General features: G+C 46.1%; 1 protein-coding gene across 1 annotated transcript in view; it reads right to left on the reverse strand.

Moving 5' to 3' along the window:
• The window catches only part of OTOA (otoancorin), an 85,947-nt gene that overhangs the window by 44,123 nt on the left and 16,313 nt on the right, over positions 1-25,511 (reverse strand). The window contains exons 8-15 of the mRNA XM_033219832.1: positions 23,110-23,210; positions 19,954-20,093; positions 16,715-16,838; positions 11,819-12,034; positions 7,401-7,568; positions 5,173-5,313; positions 3,029-3,087; positions 2,716-2,833 (exon numbers count right to left, since the gene is read on the reverse strand). Of these exons, the coding sequence (XP_033075723.1) occupies positions 2,716-2,833; positions 3,029-3,087; positions 5,173-5,313; positions 7,401-7,568; positions 11,819-12,034; positions 16,715-16,838; positions 19,954-20,093; positions 23,110-23,210 (1,067 nt within the window). The remainder of the gene's footprint in view (positions 1-2,715; positions 2,834-3,028; positions 3,088-5,172; positions 5,314-7,400; positions 7,569-11,818; positions 12,035-16,714; positions 16,839-19,953; positions 20,094-23,109; positions 23,211-25,511) is intronic.

A 25,511-nucleotide genomic window follows, 5' to 3' on the forward strand; every position in this document is an offset into this window, starting at 1 on the left:
TATTACATGTAAATAGATAAGGTTTTTTAAATTTGGTTTAGAGATAGAGTCTCACTCTGTCATACAGGCTGAAATGCAGTGACTCGATCATAGCTCACTGCCGCCTTGAACTCCTGGGTTCAAGTGATCCTCCTGTCTCAGTTTCCCAAGTAGCTAGGACTACAGGCATGTGCTACCACATTTGGCTAATTTTTGTACTTTTTGTACAGTTAGTCTTGCTGTGTTTCCCAGGTTGGTTTCAAAGTCCTGTCCTCAAATGAACCTCCCACCTCAGCCTCCCAAAGTGCTAGAATTGCAGGCATGAGTCATTGCGCCTGGCCTATATTTTATACGTAAAAGAAAACTCTCAAAAATGATAGCAGGCCGGGCGCGGTGGCTCAAGCCTGTAATCCCAGCACTTTGGGAGGCTGAGACGGGCGGATCACGAGGTCAGGAGATCAAGACCATCCTGGCTAACACGGTGAAACCCCGTCTCTACTAAAAAATACAAAAAAAAAAAAAACAAAAAACTAGCTGGGCGAGGTGGCAGGCGCCTGTAGTCCCAGCTACTCGGAGGCTGAGGCAGGAGAATGGCGTAAACCCGGGTGGCGGAGCTTGCAGTGAGCTGAGAACCGGCCACTGCACTCCAGCCCGGGTGACAGAGCGAGACTCCGTCTCAAAAAAAAAAAAAAAAATGATAGCAAACTGTTCTTTATAGTTACCTCTGAAACACGGTTGCTCACCTCAGTATTATTGACATTTTGGACCAGATACCTCTGTGTACTGGTGCTGTCCTACGCATTGCAGGATGTTGAACACCACCCCGGCCTCTACCCACTAGATGCCAATAGCTCGGCTCCAGTTGTGACAACCAAAAGTGTTTGCAGACATGGCCAAAAGTCCCCTAAGAGGGCAAAACAGTACTCTGTTGAGAACAACTGCTTTGGGGAAAATTGGAGAAATTTTACTTTCTCTGTATTGTGGGGTTTTTTTGTTTTGTTTTGTTTGTTTGTTTGTTTTGTAATAATTATATGTTTTCAGGATGGGCATGGTGGCTCATGCCTGTAATCCCAGCACTTTAGGGCTGAGGCTGGTGGATCGCTGGAGGTCAGGAGTTTGAGACCAGCCTCGCCAACATGGTGAAACCCCATCCCTACTGAAAATACAAAAAGTAGCCAGGTATGGTGGTGGGCACCTAGAATCCCAGCTATTCAGGAGATGAGGCAGGAGAATCACTTGAACCCAGGGGTGGAGGTTGCAGTGAGCCAAGATTGAGCCACTGCATTCCGGCCTGGGCAACAGAGCAAGGTACTGTCTCAACAATAATAATAATAATAACAATAATAATGTGTTTTTAGTAAAAATATAAATGAGAAGGGCAAATTATCTAATTAACTGGTACGTGAAGGCTCTGAGAGCTGGAAGCCTAGGAAAGCACCTTCACTGGGGTAACTCTTCCTGCTCGAACATGTAGGTCTTCCTCAAAGCAGGTCTGGCCTCCATCCATTTGCTCAGTTATTGGCTTGCCCACCTAGGCAGGTCTTTTAATATAGGTCAGTGGTTTGTACCAGCAAACCAATTAGAAATGCAAAGTCTCAGGCCTCACCCCTTACCTACTATATGTAAAACTCTGGGAGTGGGGTCTCCAATTTGTGTTTTTACAGCCTTCCAGACAATGCTGATGCAAGCTCAACTTTGAGAATCACTAACAGAATTAACAGCCCAAGGGAATGAGAGAGCTTCATTAAAACTTTGCATATTCCTCTAATGATCTTGAAGGGTTATACACCAAGCACTCTATGCTTCCTGATTTTCTGGGAGATAATTTCCTCTTTGGAAATTCTTCATTCTGGTCTGAAATGCAAGGCCAGAGTTGAGAAGGTGCTTTTTCTATCCATTACAGGAGTCTGTAAGCCAACGGGTTACACCAAAAGTTCAAATGTTGCAAGGCCTGTGTTTACTAGCTTAGACACTGTGAAAAATCAGTCACTGGCTGGGTGTAGTGGCTCATGCCTGTGATCCCAGCACTTTGAGAGGCTGAGGCAGGAGGATCACTTGAGCCCAGGAATTTGAGACCAACCTGGGCAACATATCAAGACCCTATCTCTACAAAAAAATAAATTAATTAGCCAGGCATGGTGGTGTGCCTTTAGTCCCAGCTACTCAAGAAGCTGAGGCGGGAGGATCTCTTGAGCCCAGGAGGTTGAGGCTGCAGTAAACCATGATCATGCCACTCTACTCCAGCCTGGGCAACAGGGCAAGACTCTGTCTCAAAAAAAAAAAAAAAAAAAAAAACCATCAGTTACTGCTTCTAATCTCCCAAGAGTTAAATAGCCTCCATAATCTTTTGGAAAATGAAGTTTTAAGTGAGAAAGAAAATGCTCTCAGAGTACTGTTCGCATTCACAGCTACTCCTGGAATATTAGCTAAAGGATTACCTTTCAACCCACGAGAACATAATTATGAACATGCAAAATACTATCCCTTATGAATATATTTTAAGGTTCAAATTTGAGTATAGAATAACCAATCTGTTGATACTCTGGCTGTAGAGATGTGGGTATTTGGAGCTGTTTAAAAAGAAACTGGAAAAAACCTGGCTCAATCTTTGGCCCTAAGTCATCACTTGCATCTAAATAATTCTGGCATAAAGATCTTTAGACGCCACAGCTAATCCAGGCCCAGTGACTGGGGTAGGGAGAGAGAATTAGAAGCTGGAAAATGCTTTAACAGTACCTGATACGGTGAAAGCACGGCGAAGTTGTTCTGAAAATCCTGGAAATGGGCCAGAAAGAAGTCAGTGCTCATGGCATCAATGTGTGAGCAGGTCACGCCTTTGACCAGCTGCCCAGCACTAGAAAACAAAACAAGGGACTCAGGAGAGGAAGGAGGTGAGGAGGAGAGGAAAGAAAGATCAAGAGAAGACAGATATGATCAGACACACACTACAGACGTGACTGCCTAACTCTCCCTCCTGGGAAAGTAGGCTGCTCTGGCAAAAGGTTCTGAAGGGCCTGTTCGGCACCCAGGCCAAGTTACATTTTCCTACCTCAGAAGCTCCTCAGGCCTTCTGGTAGTCTTTAACAGAAGCTCATACAGGAACAGAGCCTGCGAGAAGAGAATGATGGACAGCACTGATGGCACACTCAGCGTGTGCCCAACACTGTGAGGCCCCATCAGGAAGGTGCTCCACAATCCCATTTTGCAGATGGGGAAATGGAGGCTTAACAGGCTATGTGAGTTACCTAGGACTACACCATCGCTAAGTGGCGGTGCCTGGATTTGAACTGGCGTCAAGGTAATTCCAGAGCCCTGTTCTCACACTCCAGGTGATTCTCTATACCCCATGAGGCAGATGAGAGGCAAAGATGTTGCTGGCAGGGCTGGAGTTTTACTTCCTGTGATTTATAAAACTGCTGACCAGTTGAGAACTCCCTGTGGCTCCTACTTACATGTGTGCCTGCCAGGTCCTGAACACCAGGCATCCCAGAATAGACCAGGATGGGCTAGAAAGCACCAGCAATAAAGTACCTGCAGCCAGCAGCATGTGATCCCTTCAAACCACCCCCCAATGAGCACTCTAGAACAATGCCAAGTAGACAAGGGAGTCATTTGTTTTAAGGAACATAATTTTACAGAATCCCTAACTTGCAGATGCAATCAAGTACTACATTTGTCTATTTTATTGACTCTGAAACTTTGAGCATCATTCCCCAAACAGAATAAATTATGAGCTAGCATTAGATATGGTAGCTGAGAGCCAGAAAGCAGCACAAAAGCCCAGGCAAAAGGAGTGGGTGATGGAGGGAAATTCTGGACACTGTTTGCGGCCCCAGAGATTCCCTTGGGCACAGAGTCAAATTCGGAGACCCTCCCACGGTCTTTCCCCTTTCAGGAAATGGCAATCCCATCAGTTCAGTGGCTGAGACAAAAGTATCTTGAAGTCTTTGGTGGCAGGATGTATTTTCCAAAATAAAACTATTGGCCGGGTGCCCTGGTTCACACCTCTAATCCCAGGACTTTGGGAGGCCAAGGCGGGCAGATCACTTGAGGTCAAGAGTTCGACACCAGCCTGGCCAACATGGTGAAACCCTGTCTCTATAAAAAACACAAAAATTAGCCAGGCATGATGGCGTGTGCTTGTAATCCCAGCTACTCAGGAGGCACAGCCATGAGGATTGCTTGAACTCGGGAGGAGGAGGAGGTTACAGTGAGCCAAGATTGTGCCACTGCACTCCAGCCTCGGTGACTGAGAGAGACTGTCTCAAAAAATAAAACAAAATAAAATAAAATGGTTGCCACTGTCACTAAATTTAGAGGTGGTTTGTGACACAGCAATAGATAACCGGGATATCATCCAGCCTCATGAGAGACCCTGAGCAAGAGCCCCTACAACAGACAGGGATTTGTGTCTGGGATTTCATTCACTTTTGCACTGTCAGCACTGTGAGCGGTGCCTGGCGCATTGTTAGGCGGTGCTTGATAAACATTTCCTGAGTGCATGTAATGAAGACTGACTGGATACAAAGGAAGTCAAGGACGGTATTAAGGCAGAGCATCCACTTCAACAGCACCATCCCCCCAAGTGGCCTCAATGCTCACAGCATTTAATAACACACATAATAGTCGCAAATATTTACAGCACACAACCCACGTGGCATATAACAGTGACCCTCATTTTATTATCAAAATTATCCCCATTTTGCACATGAGAAAACTGAGGCCATATAAGGACCTTCTCCAAAGCTAATAAATAAGTGGGAGCCAGAATTCATGCTCAGGTGTTGTCTAACATTTTTTTTAAGAGACAGGGTCTTGCTTTGTTGCCCAGACTGGAGTGCAGTAGCATGACCATAGCTCACTGCATTGTGGAACTCCCAGGCTCACGTGATCCTCCTGCCTCAGTCTCCTGAGCAGCTGGGACCACAGACATGCATCACCATGCCTGGCTAATTTTTTAACTTTTTGTAGAGACAGGGTCTTGCTATGTTGCCCAGGCTGGTCTCAAACTCCTGGCGTCAAACGATCCTCCTGCCTCAGCCTGTCCAACTTCTTAACATTATACTATTCTGCCTCCTATACTAATCACACAGAAATAAATTTCTTTTATCAAATTAACCTTAAAACAGACCATTCATTCTCACAAGACAGAGAGTCAGAAATATAGGATCGATCTGTGCTTCATGGCAGTACCTGGCTCCTTCCAAGTTCCTTATCCTTCAGGACTGTAGAGTTGAATCCAGGTTGCCTCCTTAAATCAAAGAGAGACACTTCCTTAAAGAAAGCCCCTTGTATCTCCACAATGCCTGAGGCAGTGTCTCCGGCTTCCACCATCTGCCAAAAGTGAGAAGCATCAAAACAACCTTGTAAAAAATGCACTGAGCTTTGAGGAAGGGCCGGACACTCCATCACAGGCAATAAAATCCATCAGACCTGCTCAGCAACCCTAGGAAGTGGAGCATAGCATCATCCCCATTTCACAGGCGAGGAAGCAGAGACTTAAAGTGTGATGAGTTGAAAGTCAGTAAGTGAGATTCAAGCCCAAGTCTGTCTGATTCCAAAACCCATGCAACCCATGCTCTTTATTTCTTTATTTTAACTGTATGGGCTACTTGCTATCTGTAAGATGTTGGTGTTTTAGGCCAGACCCCTTAGGTTTTTGTTTGTTTGTTTGTTTGTTTTTGAGATGGGAGTCTGGCTCTGTCGCCAGGCTGGAGTTCAGTGGCACAATCTTGGCTCACTGCAATCTCCACATCTCCACCTCCTGGGTTCAAGCAATTTCCCTGCCTCAGCCTCTCGAAGAGCTGGGACTACAGGAGTGCACCACCACGCCCAGCTAATTTTTTGTATTTTTAGTAGAGACGGGGTTTCACCGTGTTGGCCAGGCTGGTCTCAATCTCCTGACCTCATGATCTACCCACCTCAGCCTCCCAAAGTGCTGGGATTATAGGCGTGAGCCACCTCACCTGGCCAGGTTTTGGTTTCTTAACAGATTTTGCTGTTGGACAGAACAGACCTGATAGGGCAAGATGTCGAAAGACTCCCTGACAAGTTAAAAAGGGGCCAGGCATGGTGGCTCATGCCTGTAATGCCAGAACTGTAGGAGGCCGAGGCGGGTGGATCACTTGAACCCAGGAGTTTGAGACCAGCCTAGGCAACATGGCAAGACCCCATCTCTAGAAAAAACACAAAAATTAGTGAGCAGCACAGGTCTGTAGTCCCAGCTACTTGGGAGGCTGAGGTGGGAGGATCACTTGAGCCCTGGAGGTCGAGGCTGCAGTGAACCAAGATCATGCCACTGCATGCTGACTGGGGTAATAGAGGAAGACCCTATCTAAACAAACAAACAAAAAAACAGAATACAGACATGGCTGTGGACCATGAAAAGGGCTTTCAGATGCACCCTAGAACTTTGGGGTTTATTTTTAGATTTGAAAAACAAATTTTAGGCCAGGCACCGTGGCTCACACCTGTAGTCTCAGCACTTTGGAAGGTTGAAGCAGAAGGATTATTTGAGGCCAGGAGTTGGGCAGCCTGGCAATATAGCAATACTCCAGCTCTACGAAAAATGAATAAATTAGCCAGACATGGTGGCTTTAGGCCAGGAGTTCCAGACTAGCCTGGGCAACATAACAAGACCATGTCTCTACAAAGTTAAAAAATTAGCCAGGCATGGTGATGCATGCCTGTGGTCCCAGCTACTCAGAAAGTTGAGGCAGGATGATTGCTTGAGCCCAGGAGACTGTGATGAGCTATGATTGTACCACTGTACTCCAGCCTGGGCAACACAGAAAGACTGTCTCAAAAAAAAAAAAAAAAAAAAAACTTGAAGTGTTATAAGATCAGGAAACCTGATTTAAGAAAAGTCTTCCAGGCCGGGCACGGTGGCTCAAGCCAGTAATCCCAGCACTTTGGGAGGCCGAGGTGGGTGGATCATGAGATCTGGAGATCGAGACCATCCTGGCCAACATAGTGAAACCCCGTCTCTACTAAAAATACAAAAAATTAGCCGGGCGTGGTGGTGGGCACCTGTAGTCCCAGTTACTCAGAGGGCTGAGGCAGAATGGCGTGAACCCGGGAGGCGGAGCTTGCAGTGAGCCAAGATCGCACCACTGCGCTACAGCCTGAGTGACAGAGCAAGACTCCGTCTCAAAAAAAAAGAAAAGAAAAGAAAAAGAAAAGTCTTCCAGATTAGACTGTCTGGGAGAACAAAGGGGTCTGGGAAGAATGACAGCATGACCAAAGGGTTCTGTCTGGAAAGGAGGGAAGGTGTGCCACCAGGAGAAGGCAGAGCCACCACAGACACCAACGACTGAGACAATCCCAGCCCTGGGTTCATGGCCCAAAGTCACAACCCACTCACCAAACCCCAAAAACACACCCTGAGACATGTGGCTGAGCACCAGACATCATCCTCTCACCTTGCTGAGGATACCTTGCTGCTGGGCAGGTGACAAGTCAGACACGTACTGGGAAACGGCACTTCTCAGGACCTGCGAGAGGTCCTTGCTGTTCATGCTGTAGAAGGCCTGGGTGCTGACCCCGGCCAGCAGCGCGCCCATCTGGCCGACATTGTAGAAAGACAGCACCTGAAAGAGGAGCAGCCGCACAGTCAGGCTCTGCTCCCGCCTTTCACCTCTCCAACATGCACTCAGCCCATCTATGTGCCAAGCATCGGGATGGGTGACACCTTAGGGGCACAACAGTGAGCCAGACAGATGCTGCCTCCACAGGCCTTCCTTCCTTCTATCAAGAAAGAGAGTTTGCCAGGTGTGGTGGATCACGCCTGTAATCCCAGTACTTTGAGAGGCCAAGGTGGGTGGATCACCTGAGGTCAGGAGTGCGAGACCAACCTGGCCAACATGGTACAACCCCATCTCTACTAAAAATACAAAAATTAGCCAAGTGTGGTAGCAGGTGCCTGTAATCCCAGCTACTTGGGAGGCTGAGGCAAGAGAATTGCTTGAACTCAGGAGGCGGAGGTTACAGTGAGCTGAGACTGTGCCATTGCACTACAGCCTGGGCAACAAGAGCAAAACTCCATCTCAAAAAAAAAGAAAAAAGAAAAGAAAGAAATTACGTGGGTTTTTTTCCTTCCTTTAGAGTGAAGATGCTAGAAAGTTTTCCATATAATCAAGGACATGCTTTGGTTCCATGAAAGACAGCTGAGTGGGTTCCTTTAGTTATTCTGTGTATAATGGGTGATCTCATGCTGTCTTCAAAGAAGGCAAGACCTTTTGACCTCTTGCCTTCTGAGTAAAAGTGGCCTCACTCCTCAGTAGGAAGAGTTGGATATTAGGGAAGAAACAAACCACTTTGTCCTGGGCTGGGAGGGAACAAAACAGTCTCCCTAACTCCCTAAAATCAAATTCAGAGAGGACTGTCAAGGTGGACCCATGGAGCCCCAGTCGAGGTCCAGAAACAAGGATTCAAAGCCTTCAGCATAAAGTCACCATGAGGCGAGAAGAGACCAGATGAATGGGCTGGCCTGATACCTGAGTCAGAAAGTGGGAATGGGTGGGCATTGGTCATGGTGCCATGGTGGAGACAGTGAGCACCAGAGTTAAACAAGACCGCTCTGAGGCCAGGTGCCCTGGGTTCAATCCCAGCTGCGTAACTTTGATGTGGCCTTTTCCAGTTCTCTTACACACTCTGTACCTCACATGAATGAACTGGAAAATGGAGATGATAGCACTACTGACTTCAGAGGATTGTTGGATTAAATGATTAACTCACTTAGAACACAACCTGGCACATAGTAAGTGTTCAGTAAATGTTTGTTATTCCACATCCCCCTCCCTTAGCCCTGCGATGGAGGAAGCAGGCTAGGACCAGCCCTCGGAACTACAGCTGCCCTCCATCCCTCCCTCGCCCTCCCTACCGGCATCCTGCTCCAGTTCCCACTTGGATTTACTTCGGAGAATGTGGTTGAAATATAGCTGGCTCAGAACCATGACATACCAAACCTAGCTTTAAAAACTTGAAGAAATTTAAAAAGACTTGGATGCCAAGAAGAAATCCCCTACTCTTGCTCTTTGGGCAGCCAAGGCGAGTAGATTGCTTGAGCCCAGGAGTTTGAGATCTGCCTGGGCAACATTGCAAAATCCCATCTCTACAAAAAAATACAAAAAATCAGGCCAGCATGGTGGCACACCCCTGTGGTCCCAGCTACTAAGGAGACTGAGGTGGGAGGATCACCTGAGCCTGGGAGGTCAAGGCTAAAGTGAGCCAAGATCAGACCACTGCACTCCAGCCTGGGCAACACACTGAGACCCTGTCTCAAAAAAGAAAAAAAGGGGAAGAAACCCCTCAGTTCCTGAGGCTGACTCCAGCACTGCCTTCTGGGTGCATGGATTCTACTCTATAACTCTTAAACCCCTTTACCACCTGAATCAAAAGCTTTTGTTTTCATTTCCAACCTCAATGACTTTCTTCTTTATGAGACACTGTGGTATTTTGCTTTAGAGCAAGCAAAATGGAGCCTCTTACATTTTCAACATCTTTACCTCTTCCCATATCCTCCTTCCAGCTGCATGGGAGGTACTAACACTGGAATGATGGTGCTAGGTTAGTAAACATGACCTTTATGGAGTAGTCTCTCTTTTATTCTTTGAGATTTCTACTACTTTTTTTTTTTTTTAAGACAGAGTCTTGCTCTGTAGCTCAGCCCAGTCTGGAGTACAGTGGCATGATCTCGGCTCACTGCAACCTCCTCTGCCTCCTGGGTTCAAGCGATTCTCCTGCTTCGGCCTGGAAGCAGCTGGAATTACCGGTATGCACCATCATGCCCAGCTAATTTTTCTATTTTTAGTGGAGACAGGATTTCACTATGTTGTCCAGGCTGGTCATCTCGGCCTCCCAAAATGCTGGGATTACAGGCATAAGGCACCACGCCCAGCCTGCTACCTTTCGTCAAAAGAAAAATTGATGAGTTTTGTATAGTTAGTCAGACACACTTAATACTGAATTCACAGTTTAGCAATTATAATGGGTGCTTGTTAACCATCTGATAGTAAATTATGTTGTTTCAAAGTAATTAAAATTAATATCCAGAGGTAAAAAATAAATAAATGTTTGTTATTATTATTTGATTGGAATGGATCCTAATCCAATCCTTGTGAGCCAGTTTGCATCCTGGGAAGTGGCCAGGAGTGTGGACTAAATGAGAAGGACACCAAAGGCCAGGCACGGTGGCTCACACCTGTAATCCCAGCACTTTGGGAGGCCAAGGTGGGTGGATTACGAGGTCAGGAGTTCGAGACAAGCCTGGCCAACATGGCAAAATCTCGTCTCTGCTAAAAATACAAAAATTAGCTGGGTGTGGTGGTGGGCGCCTGTAGTCCCAGCTACTCGGAAGGCTGAGGCAGGAGAATTGCTTGAACCCGGGAGGCAGAGGTTGCAGTAAGCTGAGGTTGTGCCATTGCACTCCAGCGTGGGTGACAAGAGCAAACAAACAAAAAAAAAAGATGACACCAAAATGCTTAGAACTCACGTCTCTCAGATTTGGAGCCCTCTGGACTGTTCCCAACCTAGGGACACTAATTGTCCCCAAAAGAATGTCCATTGTCTACCCCAGGAGCAGCTAGAACACAGATTAAGACTCCTGTCCCCACCAAAGAGGACTGTCTGCCTGACAGTTCCTTCTCTGCAGCCCAAGATTGGAATAAAATAGCATCATCCCTAATCCCAAAGTAATGGCAAAAACTGTGATTGCTTTTTGCATCAACCTAATAGCAGCTCAACAGCAGGCAGGAAAATCCTGGGATGAGTCCCACACGTTGATCCCACTCAGTGACGGCTACGCCCCTTGAACTCATACTCTCTGGTGTCACCTGGTGGTCTAGCTTCTTCATGTGTACCAACTCATAATATTTGCAGCAATGCTACAGGGTAAGTGCTACTGATTTGTTGTTGTTGTTGTTGTTGTTTAATTTTTTTTTGAGACAGGGTCTTGCTCTGTCACCCAGGCTGGAGTGCAGTGGCACAATCTCTGCTCACCGCAACCTCCGCCTCCCAGGTTCAAGCCATCCTCCTGCCTCAGCCTCCCGAGCAGCTGGGATTAGAGGCACGCACCACCACGTCCAGCTAATTTTTGTATTTTTAGTAGAGATGGGGTTTCACCACATTGATCAGGCTGGTCCCAAACTCCTAGCCTCAGGTGATACTCCACCTCAGCCTCCCAAAGTGCTGGAATTGCAGGTGTGAGCCACATTGTCCGGCAGTAAGTGCTATTGTTGTCCACATTTTACAAATAGAGAAACTGAAGCAAAGTGAAAGTAAGCAAATTGCCCGGTGTCACACAGCTAGTAAATGACAAAGCGAGGATTTGAACCCAGGCAGTCCTCCTCAGCATCATCTTCTTACCGATTGGTTGCCCCTGCTGTGTGTATATGACTGTTATGGATTAAATATTTGTGTCCCCCAAGAATTCGTATGTCAAAGTCCTAACCCCTAATCCCTAATGTGATGGTATTGGGAGGTGAGGCCTTTAAGGGTTAGATGATGTCATGAGATAATGATGGTCAGGTGATGGTCAGGATCCCCTGATCCAATGGGATTAGTTTCCCTGTAAGAGGAAACACTAGAGAGCTTGCTTTCATGCGGTCGGGTGAGCACACAGCAAGACGGAGGCCACCTACAGGCCAAGAGAAGAGGCCTCAGAATAAAACCTACATTTGTGACACCTTGATGTTGGACTTCCCAGTCTCCACTATTGTGAAAAATAAATGTATGTTGTTTATGCCACTCAATCTACAGTATATTGTTATGGCAGCCTGGGAGGACTAATACACTTAGGTCATCGCAGGGGAATAAAGAAGAGTTTAAAACTCCAGCTGACCTTCTCATGGGCCAAGTATTTGGCAGACAAGATGATGACCTGGCTCTTGGCCCAACCCGAGACCTGGTTGAGGGTGGAGATGGCTCTGTGCACAGCCTCGGGGGAGAGAGATTCCAGTTGGCTGTAGGTCAAACCTACAACCGCATCCGACAAAGAACCCAGGGTCTCATTGAGCGTCTGGTTCTCTGTGGCAATGTCCAGGAGTTCTGCTTTGAGCTGGAAGGAGAGCAAATGAGAATGAGTGTTGACAGGAAGCAGGGCGGTGGCTCCCTCTGACCACATCCAGGGCTATTAGGACTCCACAGCATCCTCCCTTGACCTTGTCCCATCAAAGCCTCCAGGCCCAGAAATGAGAAAACAGTGAGACACCACACAGAGGACACCTTCTCTGGCCTTGGCTTTCATGTGCCAAAAATTCCCTGTGCGCTTCATTTAAATATTAATTTGTTATTAAATCAACCTTAATCCATGTCAGAAAGAAATGTTGTTCCCTTTATAACTCCACTGCACTCTTATAGCATCTATTGTCCTCTGGTGACCTTGAACTCTATATCCGTATATATAGGCTGTTTTCCTTTCATGAAATAGCCAGGGGCCTTTTCAAGATAATTTATAATCTGTGTAAAAATAACTTTTTTTTCTCTTAAGACAGAGTTTTGCTCTCGTCGCCCAGGCTGGAGTATAATGGCACAGTCTTGGCTCACTGCAACACTGCAACCCCCACCTTCCGGATTCAAGTGATTCTCCTGCCTCAGTCTCCTGAGTTGCTGGGATTACAGGCACTCACCACCACACGAGGCTAATTTCTGTATTTTTAGTAGAGACTGGGTTTCACCATGTTGGCCAGTGTGGTCTCGAACTCCTGACCTCATATGATCTGCCTGCCTCAGTCTCCCAAAGTGCTAGGATTACAGGCATGAGCCACCACACCCGGCCAAAAATAGCTCTTCACAGTTCAAGAAAGTAAAAGTCTCCTGAACATCTTACCTCATAAAAATAACTGTGATTAGCAATTGGGTGTATATGCTTCCAAGACTTCTTATACTTTATAAATATAGAGACACTATGTAGTTTTTACAGAGTTGTGATATGAACAGAAGCACAATTTGCTTTTCTGTATTTCCCCTTAAAATTATCTCTTGCACCTGTCTGCACATTTCTGTGATCATTTTAATAATTATTTTCTTGCAATATGCCTGCCTAATGATAGTAAAATGTGCGTTCCAACTGCTTTCGGTAAGGAATGTGATAAAGTCACCTACTATACAAGGAATTCTGTAACAAAAAACAAGAATGGTTCATGTTTTAACACCCGAATTTACGTAATAACGTCATTTCAGACAGGTGCCCAAAACGGGTTTCTGGCAATATTGAAATAGCCACTGGGGGGCAGCAGAGTGAAGTAGAAGAAACAGCTGTCACAGCACCTGGGTTCTCTTAAGTTCAGCAACTCCCTTCCCTAGAGATCAGTTTCCACATCTGTAAAACGAAGGGGTGGACCACAGTGGCAGCTCTCAAAGTGTGGAGCACACTCAGTGGCATCTGCACCACCTGGGGACGTGTTAGAAATGCAGATTGCCAGGCTGCTCCCGGACCTCCTGAATCAGAGACAGTGGGGCTCCGAAATCCAGGGATCCCCAGCCCCGGGGCCACAGATGGGGACCACAGGGACCCTGATCTGTTAGAAACTAGCCACAGCAGGAGGTGAGCGGCAGGCCAGTGAGCATTACCACCTGAGCTCTGCCTCCTGTCAGATCAGAGGCAGCATTCGATTCTCATAAGAGCAAACTATTGTGAACTGTGCATGCAAAGGACCTAGTCTGTGCGCTCCTTGTGAGAATCTAATGCCTGATGATCTGTCACTGTCTCTCATCACCCCCAGATGGGACTGTCTAGTTGCAGGAAAACAAGCTCAGAGCTCCCACTGATTCCACATTATGGTGAGTTGTATAGTTATTTCATTATATATTACAATGTAATAATAGAAATAAAGTGCACAGGCCGGGTGCAGTGGCTCACACCTGTAGTCCCAGTACTTTAAGAGGCCATGGCAGGCGGATCACGAGGTCAAGAGAATGAAATGATCCTGGCCACATAGTGAAACCCCGTCTCTACTACAAATAAAAAACGCCAGGCGCGGTGGCTCAAGCCTGTAATCCCAGCACTTTGGGAGGCCGAGGCGGGTGGATCACGAGGTCAGGAGATCGAGACCCTCCTGGCTAACACGGTGAAACCCCGTCTCTACTAAAAATACAAAAAAATATCCGGGCGCGGTGGCGGGCGCCTGTAGTCCCAGCTACTCGGAGGCTGAGGCGGGAGAATGGCGGGAACCCGGGAGGCGGAGCTTGCAGTGAGCCGAGATCGTGCCACTGCACTCCAGCCTGGGCGACAGAGCGAGACTCCGTCTCAAAAAAAAAAAAAAAAAAAACAAATAAAAAACATTAGCTGGGGCGTGGTGGCATGCACCTGTAGTCCCAGCTACTCGGGAGGCTGAAGCAGAGAATTGCTTGGACCTGGGAGGCAGAGGTTGCAGTGAGCCAAGATCGTGCCACTGCACTCCACCCTGGCAACAGAGACTCCATCAAGAAGGGAGAGGAGAGGGGAAGGGGAGGGGAGAGGGAGGAGGGGGAAGGGGGAGGGAGAGGGGAGAGGGAGGGAGGAAAGGAGGAAAGAAGAAAAAAGAGAGACCAAGAAAGAGAGAGGGAGGGAGGGAGGAAGGAAAAGAAAGGAAAGAAAGAAGAAGGAAGGAAGGAAGGAAGGAAGGAAGGAAGGAAGGAAGGCAGGCAGGCAGGCGAGCACAATAAATGTAATGCACTTGAATCATCCTGAAACAATCCCTTGGCCCCAGTCCATGGAAAAAATTGTCTTCCACAAAACCGGTCCCTGGTGCCAAAAAATTGTCTTCCACAAAACTGGACTATTGCCACAAGCTGTATTTTAACAGGCCGTCCCTGTAATTTAGATGCATTCTCCAGTTTGAGAATGACTGAGTTAAATGATCCCAAAGGGCTCCCTCATATCTAATTGTATGCGACCTTCTCCTTGGTCAACATGGGCTGCCACATGTTTAGACCCCCGGGGCCTTAAAATATATTTGTCTTCTTATTTTTGCTTGAGCTTGCTTGGGAGGGATTCTTTTCCTTGGAAACAAAAATACACATTCACAGGTCAGGCTCGGTGGCTCACGCCCGTAACCCCAGCACTTTGGGAGGCTAAGGCAGGCGGATCACTTGAGGTCAGGAATTCAAGACCAGCCTAGCCAATATGGTGAAACCCCACCTCTACTAAAAATACAAAAAATTAGCTCGGCATGCTGGCACGCACCTGTAGTCCCAGCTACTCTGGAGGCTGAGGCAAGGTGAAGGTTGCAATGAGCTAAGATTGTGCCACATGAACCCAGAAGGCGGAGGTTGCAGTGAGCTGAGATTATACCACTGCATTCCAGCCTGGGCGACAGAACAAGACACACACAAAAAATGAGTCAAAAAAAAAAAAATGCACTGACCAAAATAGATGGCCACAATCTCAAATGTCAAATGTGTTTGAGGATTTTACGGTGATGTGTGGAAAACTGCTGTGAAATTATGGATGGCTTTATCGAAATTTCATTTAATATTGTTTTCATGTCATCTTTTTGATTTTAAGCAAATTGAGAAGGGCCACAAAAAGTGGAATGGAAGGGGTAGAATTGAGACTTGACTGGATGGAAGAACAGAGAGATGGAGAGGAAGGAAAATGACAGACAGTGTGTTTGCTCCTTTGTTCAGAACCTGGTCTTGGAAACTCATAACCACCCTCCAATCCAGTGTTCTCAATCCTGGCTGCATTGAAATCACCTGCGAAGCTTTAAAATCAGGCCATACCCCAGGCCACACCCCGGAACAATAATATCAGAATCTCTGGGGGTGGCACCTGACAGGGATGTTACTAATCTAGAGGCAGATTCGAGAACCACTCCTTTATCTCCTGCCACTCCAGGCATGCTCACCAGAGCAGCAGTTTCAGAATCACCCAGAAGCTTGTTGGAAGTGCAGCGTCAGCTGGGCACAGTGGCTCACACCTGTAATCCCAACACTTTGGGAGGCCAAGGGAAGAAGGAGGAAAAAGAGGAAGAAGAGAGAAAAGGAGAGTCCTGGGCCTCAACCAAGAGCTCCTGAATCAGAATCTGCATTTAAGATCCCCAGGTGATCTGTATGCATATTTAAGTTAGAAGTTTAGGCATATGGCTTTTTTTTTTTTTTTTTTTTTTTTTGAGACAGAGTCTCACTCTGTCACCCAGGCTGGAGTGCAGTGGTGTGATCTCAGCTCACCACAACCTCTGCCTGCCAGGCTCAAGCAATTCTCCTGCCTCAGCCTCCTGAGTAGCTGGGATTACAGGCGCATGCCACCACCCCTGGCTAATTTTTATATTTTTAGTAGAGATGGGGTTTCACCATGTTGGCCGTGCTGGTCTCAAACTAACCTCAGGTGATCTGCCCGCCTTGGCCTCCCAAAGTGCTGGGATTACAGGTGTGAATCACTGTGCCCAGCCATTTTTTTGTATTTTTTGCAGAGACAAGGGTCTCATGATGTTGACAAGGCTGGTATCAAACTCCCGGCTTCAAATGATCCTCCCACCGTGGCCTCCCGAAGTGCTGGGATTACAGGCATGAGCCATCATGCCTGGCTGAGACGGCTGTTCTGATTAAATTTTGATCTCCCCAGGGTCTGTTCCTTTGCTAATTTCTGTCTGGGCTTCGATGTTACACTTATCTCAGTATTTGAGGTGCCATCTGCTGTGACCGGACTTAAATCCCAACTACTATGTGTTTTCTCTCAAAGGCTAAGCTAAGCTCCCCATTTCTCTGTCTAGTGAAACTGAGGCAGAGGCCTCAGGGCCTTGCACCCCAGCTGTACCTTCTGGACGCCAGCCTGGAAGCCCCTCAGGTGGCTGCATTTGATCATCTGGTGAAGCAGGACTTGGGCCACAGTGGCATCCAGCAATTCCAGGTCATCGTAGAAACAAACCAGCAGCCCCAACCTGTGTGAGAAGAGGAGGGATTGTGGTGGAGGTGTAACCGCAGAACCAGCCCATTCTGGTTCAATTTTCTGTAATAAAATGGTGAGTTGTTTTTCAGCTGCCACGGACTCCCAGCTTGAAGGTCACATAACCTGAACATCCTCAGACGAACCAAATGTGCAACCAGAGGTGGAACCTAAGTGCTCAGACAGGACCAAGGAATGGGGGCTGAATTATGAAGTGGACACCACTTGGCATGGTCCATGATCCAATCAGATTGAGCCCTGGCATCACCTCATGGCATGATCCAATCAGATCACACCTCCCAGCATCACCTCATAGCAAGACCCAATCAGATCGAGTCTCATTACCCTCTGCCTATAAAACCTGCCTCAGTCCCCAGCTCAGAGACACAGATTTGAGTACTGCCTCCTGTCTCCTTGGCAGTTGATTCACGTATATGATATTGACATATTCAGACACGTCCACAGGAGAGCTGCCAGGTCCAGGGAAAAGAAAGTGTCTCATGAGGAAAAGGAATCTGCTTAACTTCAAGAAAAGAAGACTCAGGGGAAGTGAGGGGTAAGTGCTAATAACCATGTTGAGAATAACAATTCACAATAGCCAAGACATGGAATCATCGTAAGTGTCTAACACGTCAGTGGATGAATGGATTTTTTTTTTTTAATTTGGTGGATACACAATGGAATGCTCTTCAGCTTTGAAAAAGGAGGAAATTCTATCATATGGGCTAGCATGGATGAACTTGGAGGATCTTATGCTAGGTGCAATAAGCCAGACACAGAAAGACAAATACTGTATGACCCCATTTATATTATGAATCTGAAAAACAAATAAACAAACGTCATACTCATGGAAGCAGAGCCTTAGAATGGTTGTTACCAGGAGCTGGAGGTGGGAAAGGAGTTGGAGAGACTTGGATAAAGAATACAATGTTTCAGTTAAATAGGAAAAGAGGTTCCAGAGATCTATTGTACATGCTGACTACAGTTAATAACAATGTATCATATACCCGAAAATTATTAAGAGTAGATTTTAAGTGTTTGCATCACAAAAAAAGTATGTGAGGTAATGCTAACTTAATTAGCTTGATTTAGCCATTCCACAAAGAATACATATCTCAAAACATCATGTTGCACACCATAGATATAATTTGTATTTATTAATTTTAAAAAAATAAATTATAAAAGAAAAAATAGGCTGGGCGTGGTGGCTCACGCCTGTAATCCCAGCACTTTGGGAGGCCGAGGTGGGTGGATCACAAGATCAAGAGATCAAGACCATCCTGGCCAACATGGTGAAACCCTGTCTCTACTAAATATACAAAAATTAGCTGGGCGTGGTGGCAGGTGCCTGTAGTCCCAGCTACTCGGGAGGCTGAGGCAGGAGAATTGCTTGAATTCAGGAGGCGGAGGTTGCAGTGAGCCGAGATTGTACTCCTGCACTCCAGCCTGGCAACACAGTGAGACTCTGTCTCAAAAAAAAAAAGAAAAAATATTTCTTGAGCCCTTACTATGTGTCAAGTGTGCAAATCCCTACAAAGACCTTAATGCAGCAGACATATTTTTATCTCCCGTTTTACAGATGGGGAAGCGGAAGCATAGAGAGGTGATGTAAAAACGGCAAAGATCATACCATTTGTAAGCAGCAGGGCCAGGATTAAGCCACAAAGTCTGGCTCTAGGTCCCGTGCTCTTAATCATGAGGTTGTTTGTGTGTGTGTAACCATAGAAAAATGGGATCCATGATAATAAGTGGAAATTACTAAAGATAGGTGAAAGAGATCTAATTGTTTCCTATGAGTACATTGCCTAAGAGTGGTTCATTTGAAAAACCTTAAGGTAATATGAGATGGGAGCAGTGTGGCAAAAAGACCTTGAGAGATAAACACAAGAGGATTGAATGATGGCTCAGCACAGTGGTTCATGCCTGTAATCTCAGCACTTTGGAAATCCAAGATGGGTGGATCACTTGAGATCAGGAGTTTGAGACCAGCCGGGCCAACATGGCGAAACCCAGTCTCCACGAAAAATACAAAAATTAACTGGGTGTGGTGGCACATGCCTGTAATCCCAGCTACCTGGGACACTGAGGCAGGAGAATCTCTTAAACCCAGAGGTGGAGGTTGTAGTGAGCTGATATTGCACCACTGCACTCCAGCCTAGACAACAAAGTGAGACTCTGTCTCAAAAAAAAAGAAGAGGACTGAATGGGCCAGGTGTGGTGGCTCATGCCTGTAATCCCAGCACTTTGGGAGACCAAGGTGGGCAGACCACCTGAGGTCAGGAGTTCGAGAGGTCAGCTGTTCGAGACCAGCCTGGCCAATATGGCAAAACCCCATCTCTACTAAAAATACAAACAAATTAGCTGGGCATGGTGGCACACATCTGTAGTCCCAGCTACTCTGGAGGCTGAAGCACGAGGATTGCTTGAACCCAGGAGGTGGAGGTTGCAGTGAGTCGAGATCATGTCACTGCACTTCAGCCTGGGTTACAGGATGAGACACTGTCTCAAAAAAAAAAAAAAAAAAAAGTAACAGGAGAGGGGATTGAACAGTACTCACCACCCCCTTCCCATTGCCCACTCCCTTCCTGACACCCCTGACATATAGAGTTCCTGTCCCTCCTCCCCTGCTGGAAATGGTTTTAGGGAGGATCACATTACGGTCACTAAATTCTAGGATCTCATCCAGGGGCTCCCCAGCTAAGGGTCTGATAACAAGCGGTTCTCAAATGTGGGGACCCATGAGGTATTTCCAACACTTGACGCAACTTAAATGGAAATCACACATTCGCTTTGGAACAGGACCCAGTCCTGAGTATTTAAAATGTTTCATTTCTGTGCTGAGAGCCAGAATTAGCACTTGATAAGGTTGCATTAAATGCCTGGCACACAGGAGATGCTCAGAAAGCATTTACCTTTTCACCCTGCTTCATAACCTCTTCATAAAAAGGTTGCAGACACCTCTCCTCATATGCACAGAGAAACGTAGGACTATTGAAAGAGATGGACCAGCCACCTCCCTTCCCTCCCTGGGTGAACTGCTGCTCAGAGAATTCTTATGCTTAGATCATACTTTGGGAAAGAGCCCCAGGGCCCAGAGCCCTAGGCCTTGCCTGTGGATGGTGGAGGTATTCCTCATGTTAAAGTTGGAGGAGCTGATCCTCTCCAGAAATGCCTGGGCCAGCTCAGGTGTGATGTCATAGACCGTGTCCAGCTGCTTGGTGGCGTTGTCATAGCTGATAAACAGCCCAATCTGGTTGGTAGACAAGGACGGGAATATCAGTGAGGAGGGTGGAAGTGGCCCAGTGTGGCCCTACCCTGGTGGTCTGCACTGTGCCCCATCATGGACACTTGGATACACCTCCTGGTTCTCATTGTCATTGATGTCTTTTCTTTTTTTTTTGAGATGGAGTCTCACTCTGTTGCCCAGGCTGGAGTGAAGTGGTGTGATCTCAGCTCACTGCAACCTCCACCTCCTGAGTTCAAGCAATTCTCCTGCCTCAGCCTCCAGAGTAGCTGGAATCACAGGTGCCCACCACCATGTTTGGCTAATATTTGTATTTTTAGTAGAGACGGGGATTCACCATGTTGGCCAGGCCGATCTCAAACTCCTGACATCAAGTGATCCACCCACCTCGGCCTCCCAAAGTGCTGGGATCACAGGTGTGAGCCACCATGCCCGGCCTCATTGTCATTGATTTCTTAGTGGTCTATAACAGCTACTTCGGTTTCCTCCTGAACCTAACTATTCTTTAGTAAAGTATTATTTTTTAATATCTGAGAAACTGGGCTTTTTCAAAGCTAATCTTTGTACATTTATTTCTAGATTTGTTATATTGAGGTCAGAAAATATGGTCCACAAACTTTCTGCTTTGAAGAATCAGAACTTTTTAAATAGATGAATGAGTTTATAAATGGCCCTTGGGCGATGGAAAAGAGTATGTGTTCGCTTTGTAAGACACAAAGTTTGGTGCATATATATTCAACTTATTAAATATACTATTCAGATTGCCAACATCCTTGTTGCTTTTTGGCCCACATGTCCAAGGGTGCCATGTGCAATCTTCTACTACAGGACTCATATCTATCTATTCTTCCTTGTATTTCTAGCAGATTATACATTATATATATAATTTTTTGGGACATGGACTCACTGTTTTTATTTTTATTTTTATTTTTATTTTTATTTTTATTTTTATTTTTTGAGATGGAGTGTCACTCTGTCACCCAGGCTGGAGTGCAGTGACACGATCTCAGCTCACTGCAACCTCAGCCTCCCAGGTTCAAGTGATACTCCTGCCTCAGCCTCCCGAGTAGCTGGGATTACAGTCATGTACCACCATGCCCGGCTAATTTTTGTATTTTTAGTAGAGACGGGGTTTCTCCATGTTGGCCAGGCTGGTCTCGAACACCTGACCTCACAAGATCCACCCACCTCAGCCTCCCAAAGTGCTGGGATTACAGGCGTGAGCCACTGCGTCTGGCCAAGACACAGTCTCACTCTTTTACCCAGGCTTGGGTGCAGTGGTGTGATCATGGCTTATTGCAGCCTCGACCTCCTGGGCTCAAGTGATCCTCTCACCTCAGCCTCCCAAGTGGCTGAGACTACAAGCACACACCACTACACCTGGCTAATTTTTTAATTTTTTTGTAGAGATGAGGTTTCACTATGTTGCCCAGGCTGGTCTTGCACTTCTGGGCCCAAGTGATCCTCCTGCCCTGGCATCCCAAAGTGCTGGGATTACAGGCATGGGTCACAGCACCCAGCACGTTCTACATTTTGAGGCGCTATTATGCTGCACTCAAAGGGGCTTATAAAGTTGTCTCTCCTTTATGGATTGTACTCTTTGTCTATATAAAATTCCTTTTTAGGCTGGGTGCGGTGGCTCACACCTGTAATAACAGCACTTTGGGAATCTGAGGCAAGGCAGATCACCTGAGGTGAAGAGTTCAAGACCAGTCTGGCCAACATGGTGAAACCTCATCTCTACTAAAAATACAAAAATTAGCCAGGCGTGGTGGCACGTGCCTGTAATCCCAGCTACTCAAGAGGCTAAGGCAGGAGAATCAATTGAATCTGGGAGAAGGAGGTTGCAGTGAGCCGAGATCGTGCTACTGCACTTTAGCCTGGATGACAGAACGAGACTCCATCTCCTAAATAAATAAGTAAAAATAAAATAAAATAAAATAAAATTCCCTTTTAGCAGTGTTATTCTTGACTTCTCCCTTCTCTACATTTTTAGAGAATAAAAAGTTGCAAATGATTGCTTGATCTTAGAAATTTCCTCTAGGGGACCCAGCTTTCTAAGAATTTAAGCTGTTACCTACTCAAAGCAACTCCACATTGAGAGAGTAAATGGCAGTGGGGTGGGGGGTTAATTCTAGGACTGCGGGTTATAAAAATTGGAAGACACTTGAAATACTCCCAGCACCCCAGATAAAGGAGAGAAACCTCATTCTGCCTCTGGTTTCATAATAACCAGACATTGCTGGGTCAACGGGTCCTTGAACAGGCCAGTCATTTGATGCAAACACTTCTCTCACTGGCCAGAAGTGTCAGGGCACATATGATTTAAAAAAAAAAAAAAAGAAGAAGAAGAAGAACAAAAATTGGAAGCAAGGCCCACAGTCTTTTCATGAATCCTTTTGTGTTGGCACCATTCTTTGGAGACTGCCTTCAAGAATCATGATGTCCAAGGGATTTTAGTGTCATTGGGTCAACATCAAAAGGAGAGGGACAGGTTAACTAGTGCGTTAAGTAACCCTAGAATGTGTACATTTCTCCACTGTAAACTCTAGAATTAAAATCTAACCATTGCTCATGATCAGGTAGCCATTAACAGAAGTAGCTATAAATAGAAGTAAATATCAATCCATGTTGTTTTTTCTTTGAGTTCATGCTTCCAAGGACAGGAAACTTTATATCTTTTGTCCTTGGCCTTCTCCAGTACAAAAATACCCTTAAATGATTTTTGGCTCATAGCCAACAATCCCTTTAAATTGTGTTTGCTCACATCAGAGATGTGATCTTAATTGTCCACAATTCTTTTTCTTTTCTTAGCCCTTCCACACTAAAACACAATCCCATGACTGTCCACTTGAAACTTTCTTCCAGTAGTTTTCTTTAGAGGCCCAAGCTCTATTGGGATGAGGAGGGTATACAGTTTCCAAGGCACCTTGGCTGGCTGGATAAACATTAGAGTTTGAGAATACACCTTACCCCAAGTGTATTAGTAATGGTGACGTACAAATGTACTTTTCCAACTCACTTCTGTAGGGCTAATTTTCATAATTTCTTCAAACGATAGGTGAACCATGTATCTGCCCAAAATCCATAAGTTTTCCGCAGTGACCCATGAAACAGAGTCATCTACAAAAAATAAAGAAATGAATAAATGAGTAAATAAATAAATAAAAGCCTTTACACTGATATGTGATAGTCAACAGCATCTTTGCTATCAGGACCTCCTTCTTGTATTCATTAATTCTTTGTTTATTTTGTTTTTCACGGTTTTTTGAGATGGAGTCTCACTCTGTTACCCAGGTTGGAGTGCAGTGGTGTGATGATCTCAGCTCATTGCAACCTCCACCTCCCGGTTCAAGCGATTCTCCTACCTTAGTCTCCCAAGTAGCTGGGATTACAGGCACCCGCCACCATGCCCAGCTAATTTTTGTATTTTTAGTAGAGACAAGGTTTCACCATGTCGGTCAGCTGGTCTCCAACTGCTGACCTCAGGTGATCTGCCTGCCTCCACCTCCCCAAGTGCTGGGATTACAGGTGTGAACCACCGCATCCAGCTACATTAATTTATTGTTAACTCATTCAACAACCATATATGTAGGGCCTACCTGTGAGATCACATGTAGGATGTGACCACATATTCACACCACCTCAGACGTTGTTACTCAAGAGTGTGGTCTCGGCCGGGCGCGGTGGCTCAAGCCTATAATCCCAGCACTTTGGGAGGCCGAGACGGGCGGATCACGAGGTCAGGAGATCGAGACCATCCTGGCTAACACGGTGAAACCCCGTCTCTACTAAAAATACAAAAAACACTAGCCGGGCGAGGTGGCAGGCGCCTGTAGTCCCAGCTACTCTGGAGGCTGAGGCAGGAGAATGGTGTAAACCTGGGAGGCGGAGCTTGCAGTGAGCTGAGATCGCGCCACTGCACTCCAGCCTGGGTGACAGAGCGAGACTCCGTCTCAAAAAAAAAAAAAAGCCAGTGGCAGTGACATGTACCTGTAATCCCAGCTACTCAGGAAACTAAGGAGGCAGGATCGCTTGAAACCAGGAATTTGAGGCTACAATGAGCTGTGCACTCACTGTACTGCACTCCAGCCTGGGCAACAGAGTGAGACCCTGTCTCTTTTAAAAAATAATTATTATTAAAAATAAATAAATAAGAAATGCAGATTATTTTTAATACTTAAAACCCACAAAATGTAGTTTTATTTTTTTGTTCAATTGGTTACTAAATAACCTGGAAACATGAGGCCAGGCCCGGTGGCTAACGCCTATAATCACAAAATCCCGGCTCTACTAAAAATATAAAAAAATTAGCCTGGTGTACTAGCACCGGTAATCTCAGCTACTCGGGAGGCTGAGGCAGGAGAATCTCTTGAACCTGAGAGGTAGAGGTTGCAGTGAGCCGAGATCAGGTCCCTGCATTCCAGCCTGGGCGACAGAGTGAGACTCTGTCTAATAATAATAATAATCTGGCAACATGAAATATGTTTGACTCTCTTGCATCACTACCACTAATAATGATCATCCTTATTCATTATCACCATGTTACTATACTTGAACCAAACCAAACTACTTGTAACTCCCTAAAACATTCTCCAAACCTTGGCTGGCCTTGGCCCTTTTCACCACCTACAATGCTTTTCTTTAACCCTTCTGCATCTAAATCCTACTTGAAGATCAAGCTCAAATTTTCCTCTCCCTTAAAGTCTTCTCTTATCTCCTTCACAGAAGTATTTTCTCCCTCCACTGAATTCCCAGAGGACTCTCTCTGACACCCTGTTCTGGCTTTTGAAATTCCCCATCACTGAGATGTCAGTGGAACTTTAAAAACCATCAAGTTGGCTGGGTGCGGTGACTCACGCCTGTAATCCCAGTGCTTTGGGAGGCCAAGGCAGGTGAATCACGAGGTCAGGGGATTGAGACCATACTGGCCAACATGGTGAAACCCCATCTCTACTAAAAATACAAAAATTAGCCAGGCATGGTGGCGCACGCCTGTAGTCCCAGCTACTCAGGAAGCTGAGGCAGGAGAATCGCTTGTACCCGGGAGGCAGAGGTTGCAGTAAGCTGAGATCGTGCCACTGCACTCCAGCCTGCGTGACAGAGCCAGACTCTGTCTCAAAAATAAAAAACAAAATATGTATATATATATATCTCAAGTCTAGGATCAGACTTCAAGTTTCACTGAGCTGGAATTGACTGCCAGTGCTCCCCAGTTCTTTAGCAAAAGACATTTACACACATCAACATTGTATTGGAGGCATTTGGGGAAAATGAAAGAAGTGGGGAGCATTTACAGTGTGCAATGACTCTAACACCAAGAGCTATTTGCAGAAGCCCTGGGCAATGACAGATGCCCAAATGAGATGGAGAAATAACTTTTGTATGGACTGATTCACAAGAACATATGGAGTGCCTCCCCCA

This window comes from Trachypithecus francoisi, unplaced genomic scaffold (genome assembly GCF_009764315.1).
Source record: "Trachypithecus francoisi isolate TF-2019V2 unplaced genomic scaffold, Tfra_2.0 Lachesis_group10, whole genome shotgun sequence".
Lineage (NCBI taxonomy): Eukaryota > Metazoa > Chordata > Mammalia > Primates > Cercopithecidae > Trachypithecus > Trachypithecus francoisi.